At 39.8% G+C, this 26,251-nt stretch overlaps 1 protein-coding gene across 1 annotated transcript in view; it reads left to right on the top strand.

The window, feature by feature from the left end:
• Positions 1-12,516, top strand: part of COL6A6 (collagen type VI alpha 6 chain) — a 38,293-nt gene extending 25,777 nt beyond the window's left edge. Inside the window, exons 25-37 of the mRNA XM_010222920.2 lie at positions 372-422; positions 1,389-1,424; positions 1,534-1,596; positions 1,798-1,860; positions 2,467-2,502; positions 3,333-3,369; positions 3,879-3,890; positions 4,016-4,503; positions 7,665-7,755; positions 8,402-9,073; positions 9,806-9,899; positions 10,136-10,404; positions 12,095-12,516. Coding sequence (XP_010221222.2) covers positions 372-422; positions 1,389-1,424; positions 1,534-1,596; positions 1,798-1,860; positions 2,467-2,502; positions 3,333-3,369; positions 3,879-3,890; positions 4,016-4,503; positions 7,665-7,755; positions 8,402-9,073; positions 9,806-9,899; positions 10,136-10,404; positions 12,095-12,267 — 2,085 coding nt within the window. The 3' untranslated portion in view covers positions 12,268-12,516. The remainder of the gene's footprint in view (positions 1-371; positions 423-1,388; positions 1,425-1,533; positions 1,597-1,797; positions 1,861-2,466; positions 2,503-3,332; positions 3,370-3,878; positions 3,891-4,015; positions 4,504-7,664; positions 7,756-8,401; positions 9,074-9,805; positions 9,900-10,135; positions 10,405-12,094) is intronic.
• The last annotated feature ends 13,735 nt before the right edge of the window (positions 12,517-26,251 follow it).

Raw genomic sequence — 26,251 nt, 5'->3', positions numbered from 1 at the left:
CTTTTGTTTTCTCTTTTTGGTATGCTTGAAATGATTTTGCATTTGGTTCTCAGTTTCCTTATGAATATGACATTCCCTACGGACTAGAGAGAATATCTTTCCACTCAGATTCCCTGTGACAGAGAATATTTGAGTGATGGAATATTCCCACAGTGCAGAGGAAGCATGGTCTTAATCCATGTTTTCTTTCCACAACTTTTGTCACCATTTGCCACTGGATTTAGAATGTGTTGTGACAGTTTGTCCTACCCAGTCAGCCTCAAGAGGCTGGGCATAAGCATTGTAATGAGAGATTTTTAGGCTGTGAGGGAATTGTATGTACATCTAAGCCTTTATTGAAGTCTAATTGATGGTATATTCACCCTGTGCAGGGCATGGATGGCAGAGATGCCTATGGTCCTGAAGGAAACAAAGGAGCAAAGGTGAGTGCACAGCCAGAACATCTCAGTCTCTGTTCTGCAAGGTCATTTCTAACATGACCATCCATATTCATATCTGTAATGAATATGGATCTTCATATTTATATGTACCCCCATTCTTAAATATATCTCTGATTTGAATGACTCAATGACCCTCAGTAGGGTGATGGTTGATCATCTGTTTGTTTAAAACTTCATTTAATCTTCATTGCTGTTAAGTTTGGAAAAGAAATGTAGACTGTGAGCAATATTTTCTGGATTCCCACTGTGAAAAAAAAATATTTCTGGATTTGTTACACTAGATTGGATTGAGAAATAGTAAAATCTTTAAAAGAATGCTTAACATTTCTTACTAGAAATAACTGAGTTAAATAATTTCTTTTTTTCTTTTTTTTTTAATAGGCCTTCTGTTTTTAAGCTGAGCTCTTATTAGATTGCTCTACTTGAAGTGGACTCCTGGAAATTAGGAGTGCATTTTTATTAGCAGATAAATACTTTCTATTCTGATCCTTGCTTACTTCCCTGCATTAGGAAGTATCAGGGCACTCTGAGAGCCAACTACTCCCTAAGGAAGCCAGGAGCCCAACATGGTAACAAGCCTGGCAGAGGCAGCCCTTGCTGAGTTCTTAATGCTGTGTTGTAGTTATACACTGAACCTGAACTCTACTGTATTTTACTAGGAGGTGTAAATAAGTAGGTTTACTAGGAGGTATTTGATAAAACACTTATTTGAAAAATGGCATCTGTAAAAATTCTTATAATTCTTTTCTTATAATACTCTTGCTTTAAATAAGCAGATTAAAATGGTGTCATCTGATGATAACATAGGCTTTAGAAGTAGCCACTGTAATTTGAATGCACTGGAATGTTAAGATTAATTCCATAATTATTTTTGGATTAAAGAGAGTGTACGTTAAGAAGATCACAAAGTCCTAGATTCTTATGAAATCTTTTCATATTTTTTGGCAGGGAGAATCTGGATTCATTGGATACCCTGGTCCACAGGTACAAGAATGGGCCTGTGATTGCTTTTTTTGGATGTTGTCTTACACTATTTTTGAGGGTTTTTTTTTTTTTGGTCACCTTTTCTATAAACTTCTCTATTAATTTTCAGGGAGAACAGGGGGATCCAGGTGTCCCAGGAACTAAAGGATCAAAAGGAGTTAGAGGTAGAAGGGTAAGAATAATAAACCTGTAGAGTCTCTGAAGAGTTCTGTAAGTAAAATCCTGAGATCCTGTGTGTTTCCTGGTCAGCAAATCTCTGAAACTGGTTCCAGCTCTGACCTTTCTTGTCATATCATGTGCAGCACATGTTTTCGGTGCTGAAAATATGCCCCTGTAGAGCAATTATAAAGAAAATTGTTATTTTTATTTTTAGGGTAATGCTGGCACACCAGGTGCCGTCGGAGATCCAGGAGACCAAGGGCCACCAGGACCTATGGTAACGTGTTTGTATTTTTAGAAGATTGGAATATTAAATTTACTCTTAGGTTAATGGCATATTTGTAATGCTTTATCTGTGTTTTGTTTCTCTTACAAAGATCAGACAATGCTTTATTTTGAAAAAGGATGTTTGCAGTACTGACATTCACATGCAGCACCTGAAGAGAAGGCTGCAGAGTAGCCAAAGCCAGCTAGGTCTGCTGAGCAGTTGTGGTGGGCATGTGGATTACAGGATTACCTGAGGCTGAGGAGCTGTGGGCAAGAAGGGTTTCAGGGGCTGAAAGGAACATAAAGTGCAGTTAACTGAACCACTGCTTTTTATACTAGCAGAACTTGCTCACTTGAAGGAATATCCAATTCCTACTGATCCTCAAGAGCAGCAAATACAGAACATTCATAAAAACAGGAAGGAAGCCCTGCTGATAAGTAGTCTGCACCTGTATCAGGAAGAGGTCTGCCAAAATCCATGCTGGGCCCCACATTTCATGTTCAGAAATGGTTATCAGGGAAACATTGTATGCCTGTATTTCCTTTGGACTTTGGAGCTGTGATAGGAATACATTATTATAGGGTGATTTTCTGGGCATGTTTTAATTTTTTTCAGGGTGCCAGAGGACCAAAAGGCACCATTGGAATGGAAGTAAGTAATTACCTTGGAGCTAACTGCACACTGCATGGAATTAACAGTCTTAGTTTTCTTTCTTTTGAAGCATAGACCGCAGTGAGCACCATTAACAGTTAGAAAATAACATCTTTTTCAAACATGTGTCAGTGTAGAGTAGGTCCTTCTGCTTACAAATAGTCAAGGAATGAAAAATAATTGTGAATGTGGATTTGCTCCATGTCCAAACTTTGACAAACTGTTTGATTGTAAGCATTGTGTCTGTTATTTCTTTCAGATTAGTTTACCTACCAGCTCAGGCTTAGGCTCACATTTTACAGTCAATACTAAGCCTTTCTTATGCAGCCTTTCCTCAGCCATAGCTGTTTTCACTGGCAGTAGCAGGTCAAAATTTCTCCAGAATCCTAATCCCCATATAGGGTGAAGATGCCTGAGCAAAGGCTCCATCTAATCTTTACCTGGACAGCTGCCTGCAGGCAATTCCACTGTAATTATGTTCTCAGTCAGAGTAAGTTGCTTTAGAGCTTCTGTCCACAGTCCTATGGAGGTGCCATTGCCCTGTGACTTCCTTGTGACCTTCTAGATCAGATTATCGAACAAAACAAAAAATGGAAAAATGACTGTTTCATTCTCTAGGATGTTGTTAAGTGTCCACAGAGCATCTCTGAAAAACCCTCAGTTTCCATAGTAGAACAGGCTGAAGTCCACTGTACTATTTGAAATAGAGAGGAACTGGGACGTATGTTGGGGCACAAGGATTTGCTCTTCAGCTCAAACCAACAGTAAGAGTCCCAGCCTGGGCTTGACTGGGATTATCCACTAATTGCTTTTTGGTTTTACTCCTGCAGCCTTGTGAACTTGTGAATTTTACACGAGCAAATTGCCGTAAGTAGGGAGCATCCTCTTCTCTCTCTGAATCCATTTAGTCATGGATGGAGTAGCCTCCACTGGAAACCCCTTAGGCTTGTAGGCTGATTCTGGCTCAGGCTGATGGTGTTTAGTAGGTGTTAACTGTGATGATGGTTCAGCAGGTGTGTAAGACAAGTTTACACCTTTTGCCTGTTTTTCCTGTCAATTAGTAAAATACTAACAAATTCAGCTGGTCCTCATTTAGGCTTGAATTATTTTATTATTATTATGCCAAACCCTGACTTGGATTGTTCATTCTCTCTCAGCCTTCTCTACTCATCAGAACAGTCTCTTTAAATCTCATCTAGTGAAACTGCACTATTTTGAGTATTTGATTGTGGAGGAGGATAGTTATTCCTAACAGACAGATTCTTAGAGTTGTCTGAGCTGTAAATCAGGCTATTTAATGAAAGCAGGGGAATGTGTTACTCTTTTCATGAATATGAGTGCAAAATAATTTATTTCTCTCCCTCTCTCCATCCCAGCTTGCTCATCAGGTAAGCCCATCAGACTTCAGTATGTCTTTTCTTTCATGAACTTGAAGAAAAAAGTGATGTTTGAATTTTGGAAAGGCTTTCATTCAAAATTTCAAAATTTTTTTTTGTTTTGTATCAAAATACAGACACCTGTCCAGTTTATCCAACTGAAGTGGTGTTTGCCCTTGATATGTCCGAAGATGTTACTCCAGCTGCATTTGAAAGGATGAAGAACATCATCTTGTCTTTGCTCAGGAACGTTAAGATCAGTGAAAGCAACTGCCCAACAGGCGCTCGTGTGTCTGTTGTTTCTTACAATGCCAACATGCGCTATCTCATCCGCTTCTCAGAATTCCAGAAGAGCCGCTTGTTGCTGCAAGCAGTCCAGAGGCTACCGCTGGAGAGATCCACTGGAAGACGTAATATTGGGGCAGCCATGAGGTTTGTTGCCAGGAACGTCTTCAAACGGGTTCGTCAGGGCATTCTCACAAGGAAAGTTGCCATATTTTTTGCCAACGGTCCATCGCAGGATGGTGATGTCATCAACACAGCCGCACTCGAGTTGAGTGCCTTGGATATCACTCCGGTGGTTATTGCCTTCAGTGAAGTGCCGAATGTGAGGCGGGCCTTCTCAGTAAGTAGCCTGACTCTAGAAAACTGAAACTCTCAGTGAGAATCCATCACCTGTTTGCTTAGTAGCTATCAGGATTTGTTTGAAGCGTGCTCTCAGACTAGTTACTTTTCCAGAAAATGTTTAGGCCTATCCCATATTAGAAAGAGGTGTAGTATAAATTACTATTTTAACGAAGGAACACCGATTCTTTCTGCACATGAATTATCGATGACTGGATGTTTTAGGCCAAATCCTGTAGTTTAAATAACACCAAGTTGGTTTCAATGTGTTTCTTATGCAGCATTCTTTTCTGAACTTGTGATATCTACTATTTAATTGCCAAACTGTGGCATTAGTTTCTAGGAAGTCTAGAAAGTCCCTCCAGTATTACCTAGTACTGGAAAACTTCAAATACAGCAGTTTATCTCCCCCAAAGAAAACTAAACTGAATAAGACCCCCTTTCTTAGCTACATTGCCATTAGAACAAAAGAAGAGAGAAAATCTTTTGTTTTATAATAGATTTCATACAAAAAAGATATTAAATTCACAGGTTAGTCAGTTGAATGTTAATAAAAGAATTCTAGTGATGTACAAGAAGGAAAGTCATTGCTTATTAACTTGGTTGCCTTTTTTTTTTTTAACTTAGTAAGAGTCTGAATGCATATAATAAGGCCATCTGGTAATTACAAAGGTGTCCAGTTTCACAAAACATTTTCAGGATAGAAAGAAATTTAAAGTTGACCCATATATGCCCACTGTTTGTGGAGAACAGTTTGATCTAGTATTTTAATCTTGCGTTTTCTTTTTTTTTTTTTTTAACTTTAAAATATATATATATATATATTTGTATTTCTATATGTACGTGTATACATACACATACAGCAGTGCTGTATTGGGATTTTTTTTCAGACTTTGCATTGATATCAACAGGCTGAAGTACGGATTCTGTCAAATCATTCTGACTCCAAATTGTAGTATCATCCAAAAGCTGGTGGGTAGATAGTTCCTGGGCATCCCCATAACAGATATAGTACAAGAATCTGAGTGTACAAATGCGTACTGTGTTTTTGGATAATCTGAGAACTTCAGCTATGCTGCACATGAAATACAGGGTCATTTCCTCCATTCTGGCAGACTTTTACTGCTCTTTGTGCAGAAACAAAATGAACATTCAAAATACAGATTGTAGGGTTTTGCCTGTTTTTTCTCAGTTCCTTAGAAGTGTTTATGCCAGTGCATTTCCTTCTATCTGTACCATAAGCAGCTCATTCAACAGTGGGAATAATGTGGCTTGGATCAGTAATGCTTCCCTCACAAACATGAAGAATGAACATTCTGGGTCTTTTGTCCCATGTGGATACACAGTGTCTAAAAATGAAGAGTACAAGTAAACAGGGATACACTTAGCTTGTACCAGGAATGCACACACTGGCAGGATAAGGCAACGTTAATTCAAAGTTTATAAATCTCACCCTTGCTGTGTTGCTTTCCAAAATGAAAGAACATACAGGTTTGCAAACAAACAGAATAGTCCCACTGTGAATTGATAGTTTCACCCTAATTTACTGAAAATGTCTAAGTCATGATTTTTACTCCAGGAATTGCATAAGTGAACAACATGGAATTATAAACAGCACATGAATATGATAGAGGACAGAGGAATATTGGGCAGCAGGAGCCTGGACAGCTTCAAAGCAAAGCTGAGAGCAGCTGCTGGGAAAGGCAAAAAATATCACCACCTAGCTCTCTTTTCTGATTACAGTGGTGGCATGGCAATCAACCTGCCCCCTGCCACCCAAGCAAATGAAAGAACAGTTTTTCTTTCAGATGCCCTTCTGCCCTTTAAGTTCCAAGGTAGTTTAGTCTTCATGATCTTTACACTGGCCTGATATATATGGTTAGCTTGCTTTAGGAGTCTCATATCACTCAGCAAGTCATTACCAGTCTTAGTTCCTGCCTAATCTGGGATCTAGGAAAAACAGAAAGCCAAAGTATAAAAATGAATGTGGACAGAGGTCTTAAATGCAACACTGTGCAGAAATAGCAGAATTAGCTTTGTATGACCTTCTGTAACAGCCTTAATGCAATACACTGGCTAATGAACTGTGCTAATATTCTAGTTCAATGAACTGGGACTAGTGTTACCATCATCTCAGTTTAAAAAAAAAGCACTCAGATTCTGTAAAATAGCTCTGAAAATGCTGCTTATTGGAACTAACACTGTAAAGAAAAAGAGGCTAGAGGGTAGAGATAATTATTTTACATCCCTTCAGACACTACCCCAAGGTCTGCCTGCAGACACACTCTGTCAAAAGATTACCTTACATCTGGCCTTTTGAGCTCTTACAGGATTTTCTTAAAAGAAAAGAGTTCTATTAATCATTTCTCTTGTTAAAGGGAAGGTTCACATGAGAACTTGTTGCTGCACTTTGAGATAATGACAAGGTCATGCCAACGGTATCATCAGCAGTGTGAAGTGGGAGCTGCCTGTGAACTCCTGTATAATCAGCAGTGTGAAGTGGGAGCTGCCTGTGGACTCCTTCCCTGCAATTAGCTGCCCAACTCTACCCTGCAACACAAGCTCCAGCTGCCCCAAAGTGCAGCCCAGACCTGCACCTACTCACGTTAGCTGTTATGTGGGTCACTACCTCATCAGAATACTTGGTCTTCTGGTGAGGATCACTTTAGCTCACACAGACACATTTGCATTAGCAGCTGCACTAACTGCAGTCTGTAGCACAGTGTAGAGATAAACCTGCAGGGATGAAGAGATTTTCTTATTTGCAGCAAGGGAGGACTATGTAAAAGCAGAGAAACCCACTATTGTGACTGCTAATACACATCTCAAGCGCACAACCTTCTAAGCTTCTCTGGCTGCCTGTGTATTTCTCAGAGAGATTGAACCTGCTGTTTTCTTTGCATTCTCAGTGTTTAGATTTCTTCATACATCAGGTGCCAATGTTAATTCCTGTAGTGCTCCAGGGCAAACAGAACAGCAGGTGGAAAAATCTTCTGTGTAACTGTTTGCCATTACAAAAGCAGTGAGACCACCAAAATGGGGACAGTGACAGTGTCCATTTCGACAGAGAAATAGTACAGGTATTAAGTGTTAAGAAATGAGAAAAGAAAAGCCTTCATCTTGGGTATTTAATGTTACTTTTGTGTCTGCTTTAAAACACAGATTGATGATACTAGAAGATTTCAGTTATTTGTTTGGGAAAGACAACAGAGTGAAAATTTGGAGAGCATCACATATTGCACCCTTTGCTATGGTAAGACATGTACAAACTTGAACATTTGAACTGTTGTATTGGTCTTTTTATCCTTTAAATAACAAATCTAATTGATTTCAATGAAATAATTCTTCAAGGCAGTGTGGGCAGAAAGAGTTCCAAGCTTAAAACTGCAAAATCTGTTTAACTGGGTCCTGACAAAGCCATGAAAAATGAATTACTGTATTTGGCATTTTCTTTATAAAACACAAGCTCTCAAAATGGCATTGTAATTCTGGGAAACCAGGCAGATCTACTGTAAATTCTACAATTTGAAGAGAATAGAAGCTGCCAAATGATATTAATATTTAGGAAAGCTGAAGAGTTGTCTGAGATTTAAAAAAAAAAAAAAAGTCAGTGTCCTTTGTCCTGTTGAGGTTTCAATAGAAGAAAATTACTCAAGGGAACTCTTATATTTTAAGTCTTACTTTAGGAACACTTTTTGCTCTCATGTCTGAGTAATTTCCCATGATATCACAAAATCTGATTCAGCAAGGTTCATCCATTGTTTCTTAAAATAAAATTTCTGATTGTTATATTGAATTTTAAATAAAAAAATGAGAAGTAAAATAGAGTTTTCTTTCTAAACCATTACCTTTGTTGTACCTTTTTAGTAGTTTGTTGCCTATTGGCTCTTTTTCTCTAGATAAATGCAAACCAAGTGCCAGCTGTGAAGTTCCCATTCCTCCTCCTATTCCTGTGGATGTGGATATTGCTTATATCATGGACAGCTCTTTCAGCATCGGCAGGGAAGAGTTTCAGAGAGCCAAAGACTTTGTGCACAACATGCTAGATCAGTTTGTCATCACCCCACAGCCACGCGAGTCACGTAGTGGCACCCGAGTGGCACTGGTACAACAGGCCCCCAGAGGCTTCCTGCCTGGCAGAAACCAAAGCCCTGTGGCCCTGGAGTTTGATCTAGTCACCTACAACAATAAAGATTCAATGAAGAAACATATCCAAGAGTCTGTTCAGCAACTGGAAGGGCCGTCAGCCATTGCTTCTGCATTACAGTGGACAGTTGAAAATGTATTTTTTAAGGCCCCCAGGCAAAGAAAGCACAGGGTCATATTTACAATACTTGGAAGCCAAACAAGCGAATGGGACAGAGAGAGGCTGAGAGAGATTTCCCTTGGAGCCAAGTGCCGAGGATTCACCGTGTTCACTTTAGCGCTTGGCAGTGGTGTGAGTGACAGCGAGCTCACAGAGCTGTCCAGCTCCCCCACAGAGCAGCACTTACTGTCCCTGGGCAGAGTTTCAACATCTGAGCTGGCCTACGCGCAGCGGTTTAGCCGGGCCTTCCTCAGTCTCCTGCAGCGTGAGTAGCATCCAACTTAGGGGAAGAGTGAGAAATACAGTTTAGACAAAGGTGGTCTGTGTATCCACTGCCATTCGGTTCCTAGTCATAATCAAATTAATTGCTCTTTCATCTGTAGTTCAAAGCAAATGCTAGACACTAATGGAAGTACCAGTAAGTACAGAACAACATATATATTTATTTTAAGACTTAGCCAAAGGCACTATTAAAATATAATCTCCATTAGTTTCAATTTAATATAAGACTGAATTAGGCTTTCATTTGTCTTCTGACTAGTAGCAGGTCTGGATTTTACTCATCTACTTAATACCTAGTTGATCTGAACTTAACCTCTCTTTACTGCAGTTATTCCTCCTCTGTAGAGCAGAGAAGGAACTTGTGAACTTTCCAGGACACACACATGCAGATGAGCAGTTCTTGGTTGTTTTAAAATAAATCCAAGATAAACATGAAGAATGAAGATATTGCCTATTTAAAATTCCCATTAAAACACGTACTTACAGGCACCAAATTTTCCATAGAGGGACAAATAGTGTATTGTGAAGACTGGATCTGTTATGTTATTTTTATTTTCCTGGTCATAGTACCAGTTGTCTGTTAAGTGTCATATGTTATTTATTTGAAGGATACATAATGCACAAGAAAAAAAATCACATAGTTCTTTTTTATCAGGCTTACTGATGTTTGGAGGACTTTAAACCTCAGCTGTTGCTTCTTGTGCTTTCCCCATAGAGGAAATGAACAGTTACCCTTCTCCTGAACTTCAGGAAGAGTGTGAAAACTTAGATCGGGGAGACACGCAACAGCAAGTATCCGTTATTGAACGGTAAGGAATTGCCTGTTAAAGTTATTCAACATGTATGGGATAAAACTGTGTATTTACATTTATCGCTCAATATAGAATTTTCTCCTGTTCAGTTAGCACTTACCTTCCAACTATCTTTAACAGAAGCAGTAGCAGGACCAAAGAAGTGTTTCATACTATTCAGAAGGAATGATCAAGGTAGATTTTTCAAGGCCGTATTAGTGCTTAACCCTTCCTCTTTTTTCCCCCTTGTAAAGGGTCCCTTTTCCTGGCTCAGGTGAAACTGATTACAGTCATGTTTTGGAAGAAGTTGCAACAACGGAAAATAGAGCCCTGGAGGAAACCGTAACAACTAACACACAACTGGCATCTGCGTTGCCAGGGATAGAATATGATTATGAAGAGAATGAGAATTTCGCAGAAGAAAATGGTGAAGAAGCACCACAAGAATATGGAGAAGCTCAGGAGGAGAATGAGGAAAACCTAGAGGCAACAATAGAAACTACAGCTGCCTATAAGTTTTATGGTATGATTTTAAAGCATGAAAAGATCTTTGAATTCAATAGAAAGACTCTCAGTTGCAAAGGGCTCATTTCCATGTTTACTCAGTGTGGGCTATATCCATTTAGTAAATCTTCCAAAGCTTTGTGGTGCCATGTGATCATACTCAGTCCAAATCTATATTCTAGGAGTTTCTAACTAAAGGTAAAAATGTAGATATCATTTAGACTTTAGCTTTGATTTACAACTTTTGCAAATAATATAACATAAATCTGTAATCTCCTTTACAAAAACAACTCATGGTATTAAATCACCTAGTTGCACTTTTGTTACTGACTTATTCCTGCTCCTAACTCAGCTCAGCTTGGAGGCTCTAAGCATCTCTGCTACAAGCTATTCCTCCTGAATGAACTGAACTCTCTACTACATGTATCCTACCAATATTCTTCATGGTTTTTACCTTGCCTACTATTTATGTGTATTTCTTATTACACGTATTACAGTAGATACAGAAATCAGTTATCTTACCAGCATTCCTTTAGCACTATCAAGTTGTTATTGTTGAAAAATCAGTGGTTTCTGTATAGCTTTTGATATGATTGCTCATCACTACAGCTCCATCCCTCTGTTTTTCATCTCTCCCCAAGCAGAAATGATTCTGAGGACAGTCTGGTAACCCCATTGCTGATACAGTGGCCAGTGCTTTTGCACAGCTGTTGTAATATCAGATCTTTAATTAGGACCTGCTTTAATTTTTGGAAGTCCTTACATCGACAGTAGTTGCTTGGCACATATAGAACTGGTCTAGCATTGGCCTAACTCCTTGAATCGGTGCCCTCCATTAACCAGTGTGCGACCTCTGTGGTCATGTAGAAAATTCTGTAGCATGAACATATGCTGCCATTTACACTCAGCAAATAAAATGTCCCCCATGGCTAATAGGCTCATTGTTGTGCAATGTAAGATGCTTAGAAGGCAGGCATAAATGAAAGTTCTCAATCTTAATTTATAATTAGTGCACCCCAAATGTACTGCTAAAACCATGTAGCACAGTTTTGGAGCTTTCCTTTCCAGTGATGTGCCTTTTTCTCAGTATTTTACTTTCCTACCTTTGCTTTCCTTTTGATGCCCTACTTCTGACTTCATTCAAATAACTCGGAATTCACATCATCAAAAGCTGATTACCTCCTTATTTACTGAATACCAGACTGCTGCAAACAGTGCTACATTCACCTAAATTTTGGCAAATTTTTACAGTTTATATGACCTTGGGATTTGGCTTAGATTTAGTTATCCACATACGCTCATTTATGAAATTTTACTGAAGGGTACTGGGGTAAAAACTTGGATTAAAGCAGAGGGACATTCTGTAAAGCTTGAAGAGCAGTTTGTGCTAACTTCATTTTCCAATAGTTTTAGAAGAATTCTATGTTAGAAGACTAAGCACCTCTCAGTTTTCCTCGCTTTCACTTCTGTTGAGGCCACTGAGAACTTGGTTGTTTCCCTGATTCCTTCTGGTCAAATCAATCAGAGAAGAGCCTCATGACCCGCTTTGCACTGTGGGAGTATGGGTGGATACACAGTGAGTCTTTGAAAGACCTTGAACACTGACTACTACTCTCATGTGCCCTGAATGTTATTTTTAACTGAAAATCCAATGCTAAGAAAGATGGCTCTTTCTTTCATTAACTCTGTTTCCTATTTGCCTTTTCCAGATACATGTGACCTGCCTCAGGATAGCGGAGAATGTCAAGACTATGTTCTGAAGTGGTCCTACAACAAATGGCAGAAAACGTGTGATCCATTTTGGTATGGGGGCTGCGGAGGAAACAAAAATAGATTTGAAACAGAAGATGAATGCAAAGTATCGTGTATAGAATCTTTTTAGTGCAGAGAGTTGAATTACTTTAATTCCTCAGTTACACTACTAGGATGATGAAGAGAAGAGCTCAAAAGGAAATGCTTAACATTAACTGCATGTCTCAGAGATTTCAGGTGAGAGAAACACTTGTTAGCTAAGTTTTTATCTACCAACTTATTCATGAAAATAAAGTTAAAACTATTGCTCAGTTGATCCGATGTAAAAGAAGATAGAAAGTGAGAAACTTGCTTTCATGGCCAATAGTGTATTTTTAAAAGGGATTAGAATATAGAAACTTGACTTTCTTCCATGAACACCAAATGTGCACTTTCAAAATGTTCTGAATAAAATAAAATAATACCTCATTTTCATGAAATGATGTTGGATGGAAGAAAATAAAGTTAAAATGTTTTAATTTGCTTGCATTTATCTTGCTTAGAGAAAGTACCAGAAAGCCTTTCTCTCAAAGGACGTACAATTGTCACAGCTTATTTTGCATTGATGTAGAGGATTTTTCTACCTTAGAATCATTCTCAACTTTTCTTCTTCTTTTTTTTTTTTTTATAAGTAATCCAACATGTGAATAAAATCATTCCTTTTGAAATATGTGTGCCATTAGTTCTTCAAACAGCTGTCATCATATTTTTATAGGCTGGCTCCTCACCTGTAAAACAGTATCAGTCCCTTTCCTCTACTGCCAAAGCTTAGGCAAGTTCATTTTTGCCCACCTCACTGGTCACGTTGATGCTAGAAACAGGGCGATATGCTCTGAATGAGTGATTTTGCCTTTCCTACCTGGCATGCACTTTGCTCTTGGAATTTGCTTTCTCATGAAGTGAAAGAAGAGAGAAGGAAGGAGCCAGACAGTCTCTGAATCAAGTAGCGAGTTGGCTGGTGGCCCTGCATTGCAGTGCTCCTCTGCAGCAGCTCTGCGAGTGATCAGGAGCTGCTCTCTACACCCAAGTCTCTCACTTGAAGCCAGAGGAAAGATCCCAATGACTTTAGAGGCGGTTGGCATAAGTCCTCCTTGTATCAAACTTGAACACACTTCCTAGAGAACAGATGTCTCTGTAGTATATACCCACTATTTTATGGGAGTCGGATAGTGTTGAGAAGCATGCTGAAGACCCATTTCTGCCCAAGCTATTCCTTCCTTTTGGATGAAGGGAATATCTGTTCAGGAATATCTGTTATCAATTCAGTTTTCAAGACCTTAGGATTGAGGATTACTTGCTTCCAAGGTCCCCTCCCTACACCTTTTATCTTGATATTAGCTCTGGAGTGTGTTTAGGGGAAGGTGATCATCAATTCACTTGAGAAATAGGGTATGTGGTTGTGAAAAAAAAAAGATTATTTGGTGTCTTTCCTTAATTTAGACTCCTTCTAGGTACAAGCAGTGTGTTGCATCTTCCCAAATACTTGTAGCCTGCACTGAACTGAGAACATATGAACAAATAATTAACTTGGATCTATTGCAAGAGAGCGCAAGGATTCCACCATACTCCTGAGCCTAGCAGACCCTGAGCTCCTCAGAAGACCAGAACATTGCTATACCGCTGCTGGAGTTTCTTAAGAGCTGATGGCTTTATGTCTATATTTTGTTGCCTTAATTTACACTAAATATCCAAATTTGGGGGCCAAAGTTGGTCTAGAATCAGGCAGCTTAGAGCAGTCTCCTAGTCAAGCAAATGTGACAGGAAGCATTGCTGGCAAATACAGTTATACCAACATTTATTCCTATTATTCTTAAATTGCCTTAAACAAATAACGGTGAGAATAGTTAATCCAATTCATTGAATCACAGCTACAAATTCTTCTACGTGCTCTTTCATGAGAACCATTTCTGGCCTGTTCAGAAGGCTCAGCTTCTGCCAGCTGGTTTGCATCCACAAGTTGATCTGCAGACCTGTATTGGGAAAGAAGCGTCAGTCTCCTGTATGCTGAAATGGAAGCAGAAATGTATGGAACTTGCTCACTGAGTCCTGGAGACTCTGGTGTGCGTCAAGCTGGCCCATTCAGGGACAGAGATGATTATCTTTGGTGGCATCCTGCAACATTGACCACCTGTTGTCCCTTGCACAAAAGGTCTTCATTGAAAGCTTTGAAAGTGCTTCAGAGCAATCTGACGTGTCTCCCAAAGTGACTGCAGCAGAACACATTGACAGTGCTTCCTTGCAGGAACAAGCAGTTGCAGGAAAGATGGAATGAATTCCCAGGCTCTCCCTTTGGAGAGCAAGGGGTGAATAATGTTGGCAGACAGACAGAATAGTATGAAACACTATGAAATCTTTTTTTTTTCCTTGTAAGAACTGATCACTGCTGCACTCCATAATGGCTCAGCCAAATGGTCAGTGAAAAATAAACACTTATTTTTAGTAATAAATAAAAACATCAGTAAAATCCCGAGGCTACATTCAAATGCAAGTTATTTTATAAGCTTAAGAAAAAAATTATCTCTCAGAAATGTCATGCCGTAAATCCACATAACTTCATGAAAGCCAATAGAAATTGCCCAACAGATGTTGGCTGAAGTCCATGAATGAAGCTGATGCAGCTTACGTGACTACTGCCCCAGCTGCTCTTGGATCTAGGGTGCATTCTGGGCTCTCAGTAGCTTGGCAAGGATGAGGTGGAGCTGCAAACCCAGAAACCAAGGCTCCAATTTACCCTCAAAGTGCAAAATTCTCTGAAATCCAGGGAGTTAAGGACTTAATTGGTGCTATTAATCCCATCACTCCATGGAATTATCTTAAAAAGGATCATGTTTTGCATCCTACAACACCATCCTGTAGCAACCTGAAGTGGAAATAAAATCTGAGAAAGCAGATTGCATTTAAAAAAAAATCCCAACTCTAAAAATTGTCTACAACTACATAAATATTTTTGACTAACAATAAAGGTTCTCTCTAGATGTGCAAGACAATGCTTTCCCATTAGAGCATCCACTTTAATCTTAAAGTGTAACTGCAGCTCTCAAGTGTTGTCTGTATATGACATCAAGTTTTTGATTTCCAAGAAGTCACTGCAGTGTTAACAGATGAATTACAGGTTGAATTTTATCAGGAGAAATTAATGGAAGTTTACTCCAGAAATACAGCATAGCAAGGTCAGAAAAAAAAAAACCCCAGATTGTTAAGAATGTACTCAGAGCCACGGAATGTATGAGCAGCCCACTTATCTTCCCTGACACACTTCTGCGTGACCTTCCAACACCTCATGCCCAGTCAGTCTGGTCAAGACTGGAAAACCTGGGCACTGAGAGCGTTACAGCATTAGCCCCGATCACAGGACATAGCATCAGCAACCTCGAACAGCCTCCAGGAGGTGCTGCCGCAGATTTAAACACGCACAGTTCATACTTACTCTTTCAATGTTACTTGAGATTTCATTGATACTGCAAACTCTTGTAGAGCAAACACAGGCCAAACGTTATGCTGTAAATCTACAGACAATGGTCCCTGGAATTTTGCCTACGTGTGAAGTAGCAGTAGGAGACAAGAATAACAAGTTACATGGAACACAGTATCCCAATTCAAGTGGGACAGCAAAGATTTCCTATAAAGGCCAGATGCCAAAATTTCCAGATCTTGGACCCAGAGATGCCCGTCTTCCAGCCATCCTGGGCAGTTACTGGTCCACTGACTCTAAAGAGATTTTGTCAACATAAGTTTTTTGAGTGCTTTTCTTCAGAAGGCAGGGATTGAGAGCTAGCTCTTGTGGGCTGTCCTACAAGAGACTGTGCTTTACCATTGTGGTCAGGAAGGGGAAGAAATGTGTCTTTTCATATTTTAGAGAAAAGCATCGAGTTATTTAGAGCAGGACCATTTCCTACATTTGCTTTCATGAGACTTTTCATGATGCTGTTTCTAGGTGCTGCTCACACCTTTTGCTCCTGCTGGGGATAAAACAGTATTACTGCTCCAAGACTGAGTGCTTCTACCTAGCAAAATCACAGAAGCTTAAAAACAACTCAAAGGCACTGAAGTTAGCCTGGATAGTAGGCAGCCCAGCTGCACTTTGTGCTCGTTCCTACTAGCAGACAATTAATTTCCCATTAAGTTGTTCTTTGAAAACAACTATCAGCTAAAATGACTATTGAGATCCCATGGAATGAATAGTCATTTTAGCTGCATAGTTGTTTCAAAGAACAACTTAATGGGAAATTATTGTTGCTAGTAGGAACGAGCACCACAAGTGCAGCAGGGCTGCTATATCCCAGGCTAACATGCCCTTGGAGATGTTTTAAGCTTCTCAACAGTTATAGTTTAACCAGGTTAAAGGAAGCCTCCATCTCAACATGCTGCATGATCCTCTCTCATAAATGGTCCTCTTCACCGAGCTTTTCCATACTACCAACAGCAGAAACCAGCCCCTCTGCAGAACCTTGGGTTGGCTGGGGCCACCTGCTAAATAAATGTCTCACAATAGTGATCTCCCTTGCCCAAAAGCCTAAGTTAAAGAACTGAGCGAAAAGCCGGCCGGGCATGATGACCTCTCTTGCTCCAGTTGTCTCTCCCACCCCTCACAACACATGGAGGAGGCTACCTATGAAGAGACCAGGTGGTCATTTCAGAGCAGGGACACAACAACTCAACAACAACTCAACGGGCCTGGTAGTCAGGGGTAAGTATGATAGCTGCTGCGTGAGAGCTGGTGCCTGGGCTGAAACCTTTAAGTTTCTGTTTTCTGATATCGCTTGTATCCAGACTGGACATTTCCTATTCTTGTCACATTTACCAGAGCAGACAGATCAAAGCTTGAGAGAAATATTTGAAGGATAGCTAAAGACTTTCTGTGAAGAACTGGAAATGATTTCTATGATTTATTTTTGCCTGCTAGCTGGCAACCAAACTTGACTTTAACAGTCTCACCCCTTGTTTTGTGGTTGATCATGGAGAGACATCAGGAATTAAGACCATTTGTGCATGAAGAGAGCATTAGAGACTTCATAACATCTAAAAAAAAAAATGGTTGTGAGCATGATGCACCTCTTGCAGTTGTTGTTATTGGGAGTGACATCCAGTAAAGGGGATATCGTGATTAGCAAAGGCCACTGAAACTGTTGTCTAAATGTCACTTCACATGCTGCAAGATGGAAAGCCTTCCTCCATGACTTCTTTTACATAGTTGAAAAGTAGGATTTGGGCTTGTTAAAGGAGTTTTATTGCCTTGTGCACCATAAGTGGTAAACTATTGAAGGACTCCATTTCAATACTACCTTTTCCAGCCAGGGAATACTAAATTAAAATTGGACAGGTATTTTTCTAGGGACAAACATCTGATGCTGGTTGCTAGATGAAGGAGCAACTTTCACGAAAGCATGGAGAAGGAAGTCCCAAATTTCCTACATGAGTCCTAACTTGAGCGAAAGGGCCCAGATTGGAATGATTTTGAGGAAACTCAGCTGTTAATCATTTGCCTTTTCGTCTCTCCTACAGTCAGAACAGACAGTTCATTTGCTCTTTGTGGAGCCTTTTCATCGAAGTTTGTATTTACAGGTCACATCAATCATTTAGTCTTTTTTTTTTTTTTTCAAGCTGGATTTGAAGTATAAGTCAGATGAAACTCTTCAGCAGCTCTAAAATCTATGAAAATGCTGGATGATAAAAGACATAAAAGAAAATGGCACTTTATGATACTTAAAATGGGACCTGAGGTCTTGGCTCTTCTCTGCAGCACAAATAGGGCAGAGCCGCTCGATTGGTACGAGACTTTAGTTTTCACTAATAAAGTGCTTAGTAGGGCCTGTACCCTCTGTGGATGCAGAGCTCTAGCCACAGCAAAAGCAGAGTGACCTTGCAGAGTGCCATGGCTTGGAGAGAGGGCAAGTTGCATGTCGTATTTCTGACACAGCCTCCCTGGTGATTGGCTCTTTGTCTATGGGATAAAAAAGGATCAGGAGTGTCAGGCTCTGCTACTTTGCTCACCCATATATATTACCCCAGAGAGGATGAATACCTACAACAGGTTCTTGTTCTTCTTGAAATCACGGGACATCTTCAGTATCCTTGCCAGAAATTGCTGGTTAGTATCTTAGTATCAATGTTCTTAATTGCACAGTAATTAGAATGTTGTCCTATATAGAATAATCGATTATATGGAGTAATTATATTGAACATATATGTATAGGCTTGTTATAGAAACGGAACTGCTAACTCTTTACTGTTCTCTTGAGCAATCAGTTTGTGGTTTGGTGACCAAACAGATAAATCACATTTTAGAGGCTGCACTGCTGCCACAGTGGGTATCATGAAGTGAGAACACACTGCAGCCAACATTGTGGCTTTGACGGACTAGAGAGAAAAGTGCTTCCACATGTGAGTTTTCTGTAAGTTTTCTGTTATCCCAGGCTGCCATAATTAAAGTAGCAACTGCTTCTCATTTTCTGTTTCCTTGGTAGGTGTTTTTTCATCTTTTGTATGACTCAATGCCTAATCTTTTGTCTGCACAGCCTTTCAGATGGATTCATTTCATCGGGAAAATATCATCATAGTTTCTTGAGAAGTTCTCATTTTTATCAGAAGAATTCTTTTTTTTTCCACTAGGGTGAAGCTGAAGACAAAGAAGTTGCAGGGAAACATGGACCAAAAGGATATAGAGGAAAGCTGGCAAGTACTTTAACGCACATCATTCCTTTATGAATTGTGTTTAATAAAGGTCTGTCTGATGTGCTAATTGCACACTTGCATTGATTTAGTGTTATGTCTTTGATTTTCAAAGGCTGCTAGTCTTGTCCACCTTCTGTCCCCGAGTATGTTGCACACAGAAGCAATAACCATTTCTGAACGCCTTACCTACTATTTCAGATCACTTTTCTTTGTGTCTTTTAGATTAAAAAAAAAGCTATATTAGAAGACATTTTTGTTTTAAGAGAACTGTGATGGTCCTCCATTATTGCTCAATTAATTTTTGTCCTAATTTCCCCAATTCTCCTGTGTTTCTTCCTTTTTTTTTTTTTTTTCCATGCTTCCATGATTGAATATGTGACCTCCTTTCCCGTGACAGGGAGCAGAGAGGCCAGGAGCAGAGGGCAATGAGGCAGGCTGGGCAGTGCCCTCCCCAGGAAGGGCCCGTCCCAGAGCCCCGGCAAGGAGCAGGGCAGGCTGGGGCAGCCGGGAAGTGCCCGAGCCCTGGGCTGCAGCCACCTCACATCCCGCTGGCTCCGAGCGTGGCTGCCGGTGCTGCTCCCTTCCACAGGGAGTCGGAATTCGAAGCCAACGGAAGATCATGTTCTACTCTGGGCACTGCTCTTGGCCTGTTTGGGTGATGCTGAAAAAGCCACTTCCACGCTTTGCGCTGTACCTAACTCCATCTGAAAAACAGGGTAAACATAACTTAGAACTGTTTTTCATATATCTTTGTGAAACCCCGTCAGGAAAACAAGGAACCTGTGCCTACCTTCAGGACAAACTTGGGTAGATTTTTATCTGCCCCCTCTTTTCCTTTGTACACCTGTGAGGTGCAAGATGTTGTTTAGCAGTATGTCACTTTATATGCATTGCTCTCCGTATCGATGATGCAAGGGAAATAAATGATTTATTAATCTGTTTTCCCCCCCACCCCAGGAAAGATAAGATGTCCAGTGTATCCAACAAAGCTGGTGCTTGCCTTAGACATCTCTAAGACTGCCACTCCTGAGATATTTAAATATCTTAAATGGGAGCAATTATAATAGCAGTAGTGAATCATGGCAGAATCAGAGACAGCAACTGCCCAGCGGGAGCCAGAGCTGCTGTCATTTCCTACAAGTCAGTTAACCATGGCCTGCTCTGTGCCTCACAGTTTCATAACCAGAATAAGCTTCTTGTTGCACTAAAAAATATTCCTTGTCAGGGGGCACCCCATGAAGGTCATGCTGGCTGCGCAGTGACATTCATAGCCAAGAATGCTTCCAAGAGCATTCCAAGAGCATTAGGATCTGTCCAAGGTCCCAAAGCAAGGAAAATAACTGTGATTTTTAGCCATGGGCCAGCAGAAAATCATCTTGTGCTAAACATGCTGCCCTGGAGATGAGTGAAGTGGAAGCTATTCCAGTAGCTTTTGCTTTTGAAGACCCACCCCATGTCTCTCAGGCTTTTCTGCTAAGAGATTTAATAAGCTTTTCTTCTTTATGCTCAATAGAGTTGGTTTAAAACAAGAAACCTTAAACATACTAGGTCATACTTATCCCACACATAGCACTGTTAAGCACAGTGACTTATCTGTGTCAAGCTTTGAAGCAAATTCTGCAAGACACCATCTGTCAGTAAAACTTCAGTGATTGATAATGAAAGATGTGGGAATACTGGAAATTTTGTAATAATCTCTTAGCAGACCACAAAAAGACAGTGTGTGTGGACAATAAAGTACATGGGTAACTTTATAAACAGAGGGAGAGGAAATTTCTTGCCCAGTAACCTACCTGTTGTGGCATGTCTTACAACTGTGATATGCTGTGCGTATTCTCACCTGCTTATAAGCATACAAGGCAGATTATGGAAAAGCAGGTCAATTTTCCCCTCAAATTTCAGTAGATGGTTTCATTTTGAAACAGTAAAACCTAATTAGAAAAATAACCTCAGTGTAACCAGTGAGCTTTGTACAGTAACAGGCCGCATTGAGTAAGTATAAATTCCACATTTTATTGCTTGGGAAAGGGACTATCAGGAGAAACTGAAATTGCGCAAAAGGCTTGTGATGGTACAAAATATGTTACTGAGAATTTAAAAACAAAAACAAACTTGTCCTACATATGAGGATCTGCACTGTTTGAATTTATGAAATAATGTTGAACAGTGAACAGAAAGAGAAAACTTTTAAAGTGAAAATGATGTTGCACACTTTATGTAACGTGTTGCTAATGATTGATATTGCCATGTGCTAGGCTTACTCAAGAGCTAACCACAATAATAGTTAAGATGCTAGGAATACTCTGTGGTTTTCCTGTTGTCCAGACTGGATTAGTTAACTCTTGGGTGGATAAAAAGGTAAAGTCTTAGCCCCACAAGTTTCTGACAATTCTTCCAGCACACATGGAGCGTGCTGCAGGTCTCCTTCTTTGGCCCTATTACTAGGTGAGATGATCCTGATTAAGATGAGATAAAACTTTAGTAAAACACATCCACTTTCATCACTAGAGGATACTAGATATTAGGATACTAGAACATCTCAGATTAAGAAACAAACCTTTGCATCTAGAACAGTGGGATTTGAGAGCTTTTCCTGAGGCTTCTTTTCATCATCCTTTTAGAGGGCACTTTCTTAAAAATGAATGAAATGTGAGGATGCAGAGTAAGAAAGAGAGCTGAGTACGGTCATTTCTCCCAAGGAACTCCCAAGAACTGTAAGTTCTACCTTCTTGGCAAAGTGTTTTATAAGCTCTGCCTTCCCAATAGTAGCAAAAGGCTCATCTGCTGAAATTATTTTTTTTATGAAATCGAGTTATGCTATTAAGATAGATGGCTCTTCCCACAATGACACTGAAATCATTCAATCAACAACCTTCTCTTGCAAAGTATGTGGTGAATCAGGGGTGTTCTAGAGACTCTAATTAAGATTCAAAACCTATTCTAAGGTGTTTTCTGACTTTGCTTTTTATCTTTTTAAAAATAACACTCATAATTATTAGTTGCCACATTCCCCTTCACCAGTCTGTTGTGCAAGTGCTGTGAGTAGACTTTCTCCTCCAAGGTGAATTGGTACATACTGAAACCTCACTAATGTATGCATTATTTTTTGTTATTATGCTGACTAGCTTCTGAAAGGATATTCTATTGTGTCATTTGCTGTAAAGAACACATCTGAGGGAATTCATAAATGAGATTTATTTTCATAACTGAATAATTTCATTTAATGCTGCCAAAAGGTCCTACAGGAGAAATGTGATTTATGCATTTATGACTTCCTAGGAAATCATGATTTCATTTTAGGTAAAAAGACTCCAGGTCAATAACACGTACTTGGCATTAAAGAATCTGCTAGAGAACAAGGATGTTTTTCACTGGAAATATAGAAACAAACAGTGTGCAATATGAGTAGCTTTGGGAGTAAATTGTTCTTTTGCCTAATGAGGAATGAAAATGACTTTCACCGTAAGTATACGGAGTTACTGATTAAAGTTTTGTTAATGTTGGTGGAAAATACAAATAATAAGTGATCTTGCAGAAATTATAACATTACCACAGAGGAAGGATTTTGAGAATTTGAAGGAACTATTCCCTCCATTCTCCCATACTTTACAAAGTATAACTGTCTGTTTTTTAATCAAAGTTACCTTTCTGCAACACATAGTTGAAACTCATGGTGTAATGCCCAGGATTATTTTATCCTATTATTTTTGATTCTGGCTTGAATAATTACATAATCATGCCTGCGACAAAGAGCTCCCCATCATGTATAGCATAAGAGAGGCATCACATTAGGTGCAGCGGGACTTCTGTGAAGCACCGCAAAGGGAGACTCACTGTGTTTCTCATTAGGACCGATTTAATCCCATTCCTGTGGTTTCTATTGCAGCTGAGGTGTTTTTGGAAAGGAAGCCTCTTCCTTCTCAAGTATTACACTCAACTCTCATCTGAGATTTACAGATGTGAGACTGAAACCTACTGAATCTCTCTGGTACAAATGTGAAACTGAAACTTACTGAATCTCCCTTGTTTAGTGTATGTCTTGCTCATATGAGCAAGTCCAGTGGGACCTGACCTGCCATTGGCCTTCATGGACAGACTTCACAACAGTTTATTCACAGGTTAGTAATACATATAAATGCATGGAAGCAATACATATGTATAAAGGTATGTATTTAAATGCATGTAGGGATGTTTATGAAATAGGTAAGAAATAGGTAAGATTAAGAGTTTGCTCATAATTTGATTTCTTTTTTGCTTCATTGGTACATTTTTTATTTTCTTTTTAAGAAGAAAGAACTGTATTAGAATCCAAGTGTTGAAGTAATATTTTAAAAGAGGACAAGAAATCTGCTATCACAGACTCTTAGTGGTATTTCAGATAGGACCCAAATTGCAAGAGGTCTCTGCATTTTAAAGGAACAGCAGTCAGCTCAGATCCCTTCCTTGGCCTGTACTTTTGATTTTTTTTTACCTGAAGCTATTGTCAGAAATGTTGATCGTGTATTTTCTATATGATGATCTTTCTGTTTCATGCAATTTTTTCCACACTTGAGAATGCAGAATTTCCACTGGGCTCTGTTAGCTGAGGACCTAACATAGACACACCTGGATCCGAAGTCTTCTGCCACTTTCAAAACAAGGGAATTTGCAGGAGCCTTAGCACTTTGTGCTGAGGAAATCATGCAAAGTTGTTTTTGGTTATGTGTATCCCAAATAAGACTTCTAGTTTTGTGCCTATATGTTAACACTAGAAAAACAATTTTAGCCTATTTGATGTCATAGTTAGGAACAAGTCCATATAAGATTACCAGAACTGGGATATAGACTCCGTGTCCACAGTGCATGCCTCTGTAAATGGCACTTCTGGGGCAGTTTTCTTACCACACTGATGCGTCATGAGCAGCAATAAGAAGTGCTCTAGCAGCACTGACCAACCATCTTTACTTTTTGGTTCCAGATGGATGATCGTGGCTTGTTTTGGGTGCTAAATATTCATGTTTGGCTTTATAATGAAACCTTACATAGATTTAATCTCTGCCCTCTGTGCTATGGTAAGATCTATTTAATATTTTAAATCGTCCAAAAAGGAGAAATACTGTATTATTTAGTGTTCCTTTTGTGTAATGAGATAAGAGAAAGGGCCGAGGTTTTCCTCTGGCTCTGCAAGACACTGAGACAATTACATGCCCTTTTTCTTCTTACTGGTGTGTTGAATTCCCTTAATAGATTTCCTAGGAATACTGCATTTCATCATTATTTGCAATCAACCCATCATCTGCATTGTCAGAGTTGCCAAATCCATTTCAAGGAAAAATACTTAAATTAAGCTTCTGTTTTAAGCTTCATCATCAGATGTGGTGATAAACAGCTGGAGCCATTAACTCAGTTCCTCTGCCTAGAGGGAACATCTGCTTTCCCGTTCAGGGAATGTGGATCCTTCTCTGACCAGCATGCCTTGTTATAAAGAAATGCATTTATTTTAATAGTATCCCAAAAGTAATGTTAATTAAATATAACAGAGTGAGTTTATTAAATTACCTTCAGTTTTAATACCCTGAATTAAAAAGTTGACTACTCTTTAAGAGGCTGTAGTAGTGGCAATTGGTGCTTTCTTCTGTGAAACAAGTGATCTTCCCAGACTGGTGAGAAGAGATGAGGCTAGAGCCTATATATAGTTACCATATACTATATATATTACTATATATAGATAAAATTAATGAGTCACCTGAGTTGCAATCATGTTTGGATATCAGGCAAGGCCTTCACCCCTCTGTTGTCTCCTGAGCTATCTTTGAGCGGGCTGATAGATGCTGCCACATGGGGCCGGAGGGCACGAGCTTCAGGCCCGTCCTCTTCCTGGGGGGTCACCAGGATTCTGGGTTTGTCTCTGCAATTTTGCAGTGATGTAGTTGAACGCTTGATCCTGCCCTCGTGCCTGGCCACGTGCAAATGTTGCGCGTTCCTGCGCATGGTGCCTGCCAGCCCTTGCCTCATACCTATAGCCTAGTGCCGTAAGGTGGCTCACAGCTGAGCACTGAAGGGTTTCCTAACCCCCCCAAAACCCCCCCAGAAAAGTACATGCTTATCAGTAGTAAGAACAGATAATGTTAACCTAACTGACTTGACTTGGAAGCATACCCAGAATGCTCATGCAGTCCTTTGCTGCTAGAAGTAGACCAGAAACCTTCCACCTCTTGAGCGTTTGCTCTGATATCATCTCAATTGTCTCCATCGATGCTGTCCTCGGGCAGTCTAGAAGTCCTGCATGAGCTGGTGGCAGTTCTCAGAAAGGCAGGAACAGCTTCCTGCGGAAAGGGAGCTGAAGCTTCCTGAGCCATCTTCCTTCTGCTGATGCAGGAGGATATCTTTTCATATCCAGGGCTTTGTCTTTTCATATCCAGAGCTTTGTATCTGTAAAAGTCAGTAAGTCACAGACATGTAGCTCCCCTATAATTTGACAGAAATCCTTAGACTGACAATGGATATTGGGTTTTGGATGAGTGAAATGGTTCATGTTGAGTGATAATTCTCAGTATCACACAATGAGTACAGGCTGATTTCTTTTCCCTCGGGTTTCATAGAGCTCATATAGGTATTTTCTATGTATGTGTCAGACTGAACAGCTCAAATAGTTGTGTTATAGTTATTAGTCTGAGGAAGGGCTTTTCGCTGGCTGGATTAAGGTAAACCATCCTGTGAGGCTGATTGATTGATTGTTCCCTGCTTCATCTGAGCTCTTCAGGTGGCAATGTAGAATCCTAATGGAAGTACTTGGTTCTCAGTGATCACTCTGCTGTTTTCATACTCCTCTCACTGTGACCTGTTCTTACTCATCTTGCATGTGAGCTTGCCTGCAGTAAAAACATCTTGCCTTAACTATCAATATGCACCAGGCGGGGCCCTGGATGCATTTTGTATTCAGTACATGTAGAACAGGGATCTCAAGACAAGAAAATCCTGCATTTGTGGGTGCTAAACTCAGGATCTGTAGGCTATGCCTCTAATTTATGTCAATGCTTTCAGGGTGAAACTGGTGAACCATGGGGTGCTGCAGGGTGCTTAGGACAACAGCAGTATTTCCTTTCTATTAACATTTGAAGGTCCCATTGTACCTTGTGGTTGGGTTCATATTGTTTTTGCAAACTACAGTAAAAAAAAAATCGAAGTTCATCTGGATTGTTTGACATTTTGTTGATTCCAAAAATAGTCTCTGCTCAAACTCAAATCTTCCAGTAATGATTACGGACTCACAGACTGCAGCAGCATGTGTCTCCAAGCTGAGTCCAGGTCTGAAAGGGTCCAGCTCTGAAAGGGTCCAGCTGCTATTTACATGCATTATTTGTTCTTCTTTCATTCCACAAAAGCTGTCCTATAGAAATGCCAACCAACCAGCAGTAAGAACT

This window comes from Tinamus guttatus, unplaced genomic scaffold (genome assembly GCF_059628265.1).
Source record: "Tinamus guttatus ecotype Peru unplaced genomic scaffold, ASM5962826v1 Tinamus_guttatus_pri_ptg000115l, whole genome shotgun sequence".
NCBI lineage: Eukaryota > Metazoa > Chordata > Aves > Tinamiformes > Tinamidae > Tinamus > Tinamus guttatus.
Note: the sequence above shows the minus strand (reverse complement) of the source record. Positions and strands in the feature narration are given on the sequence as shown.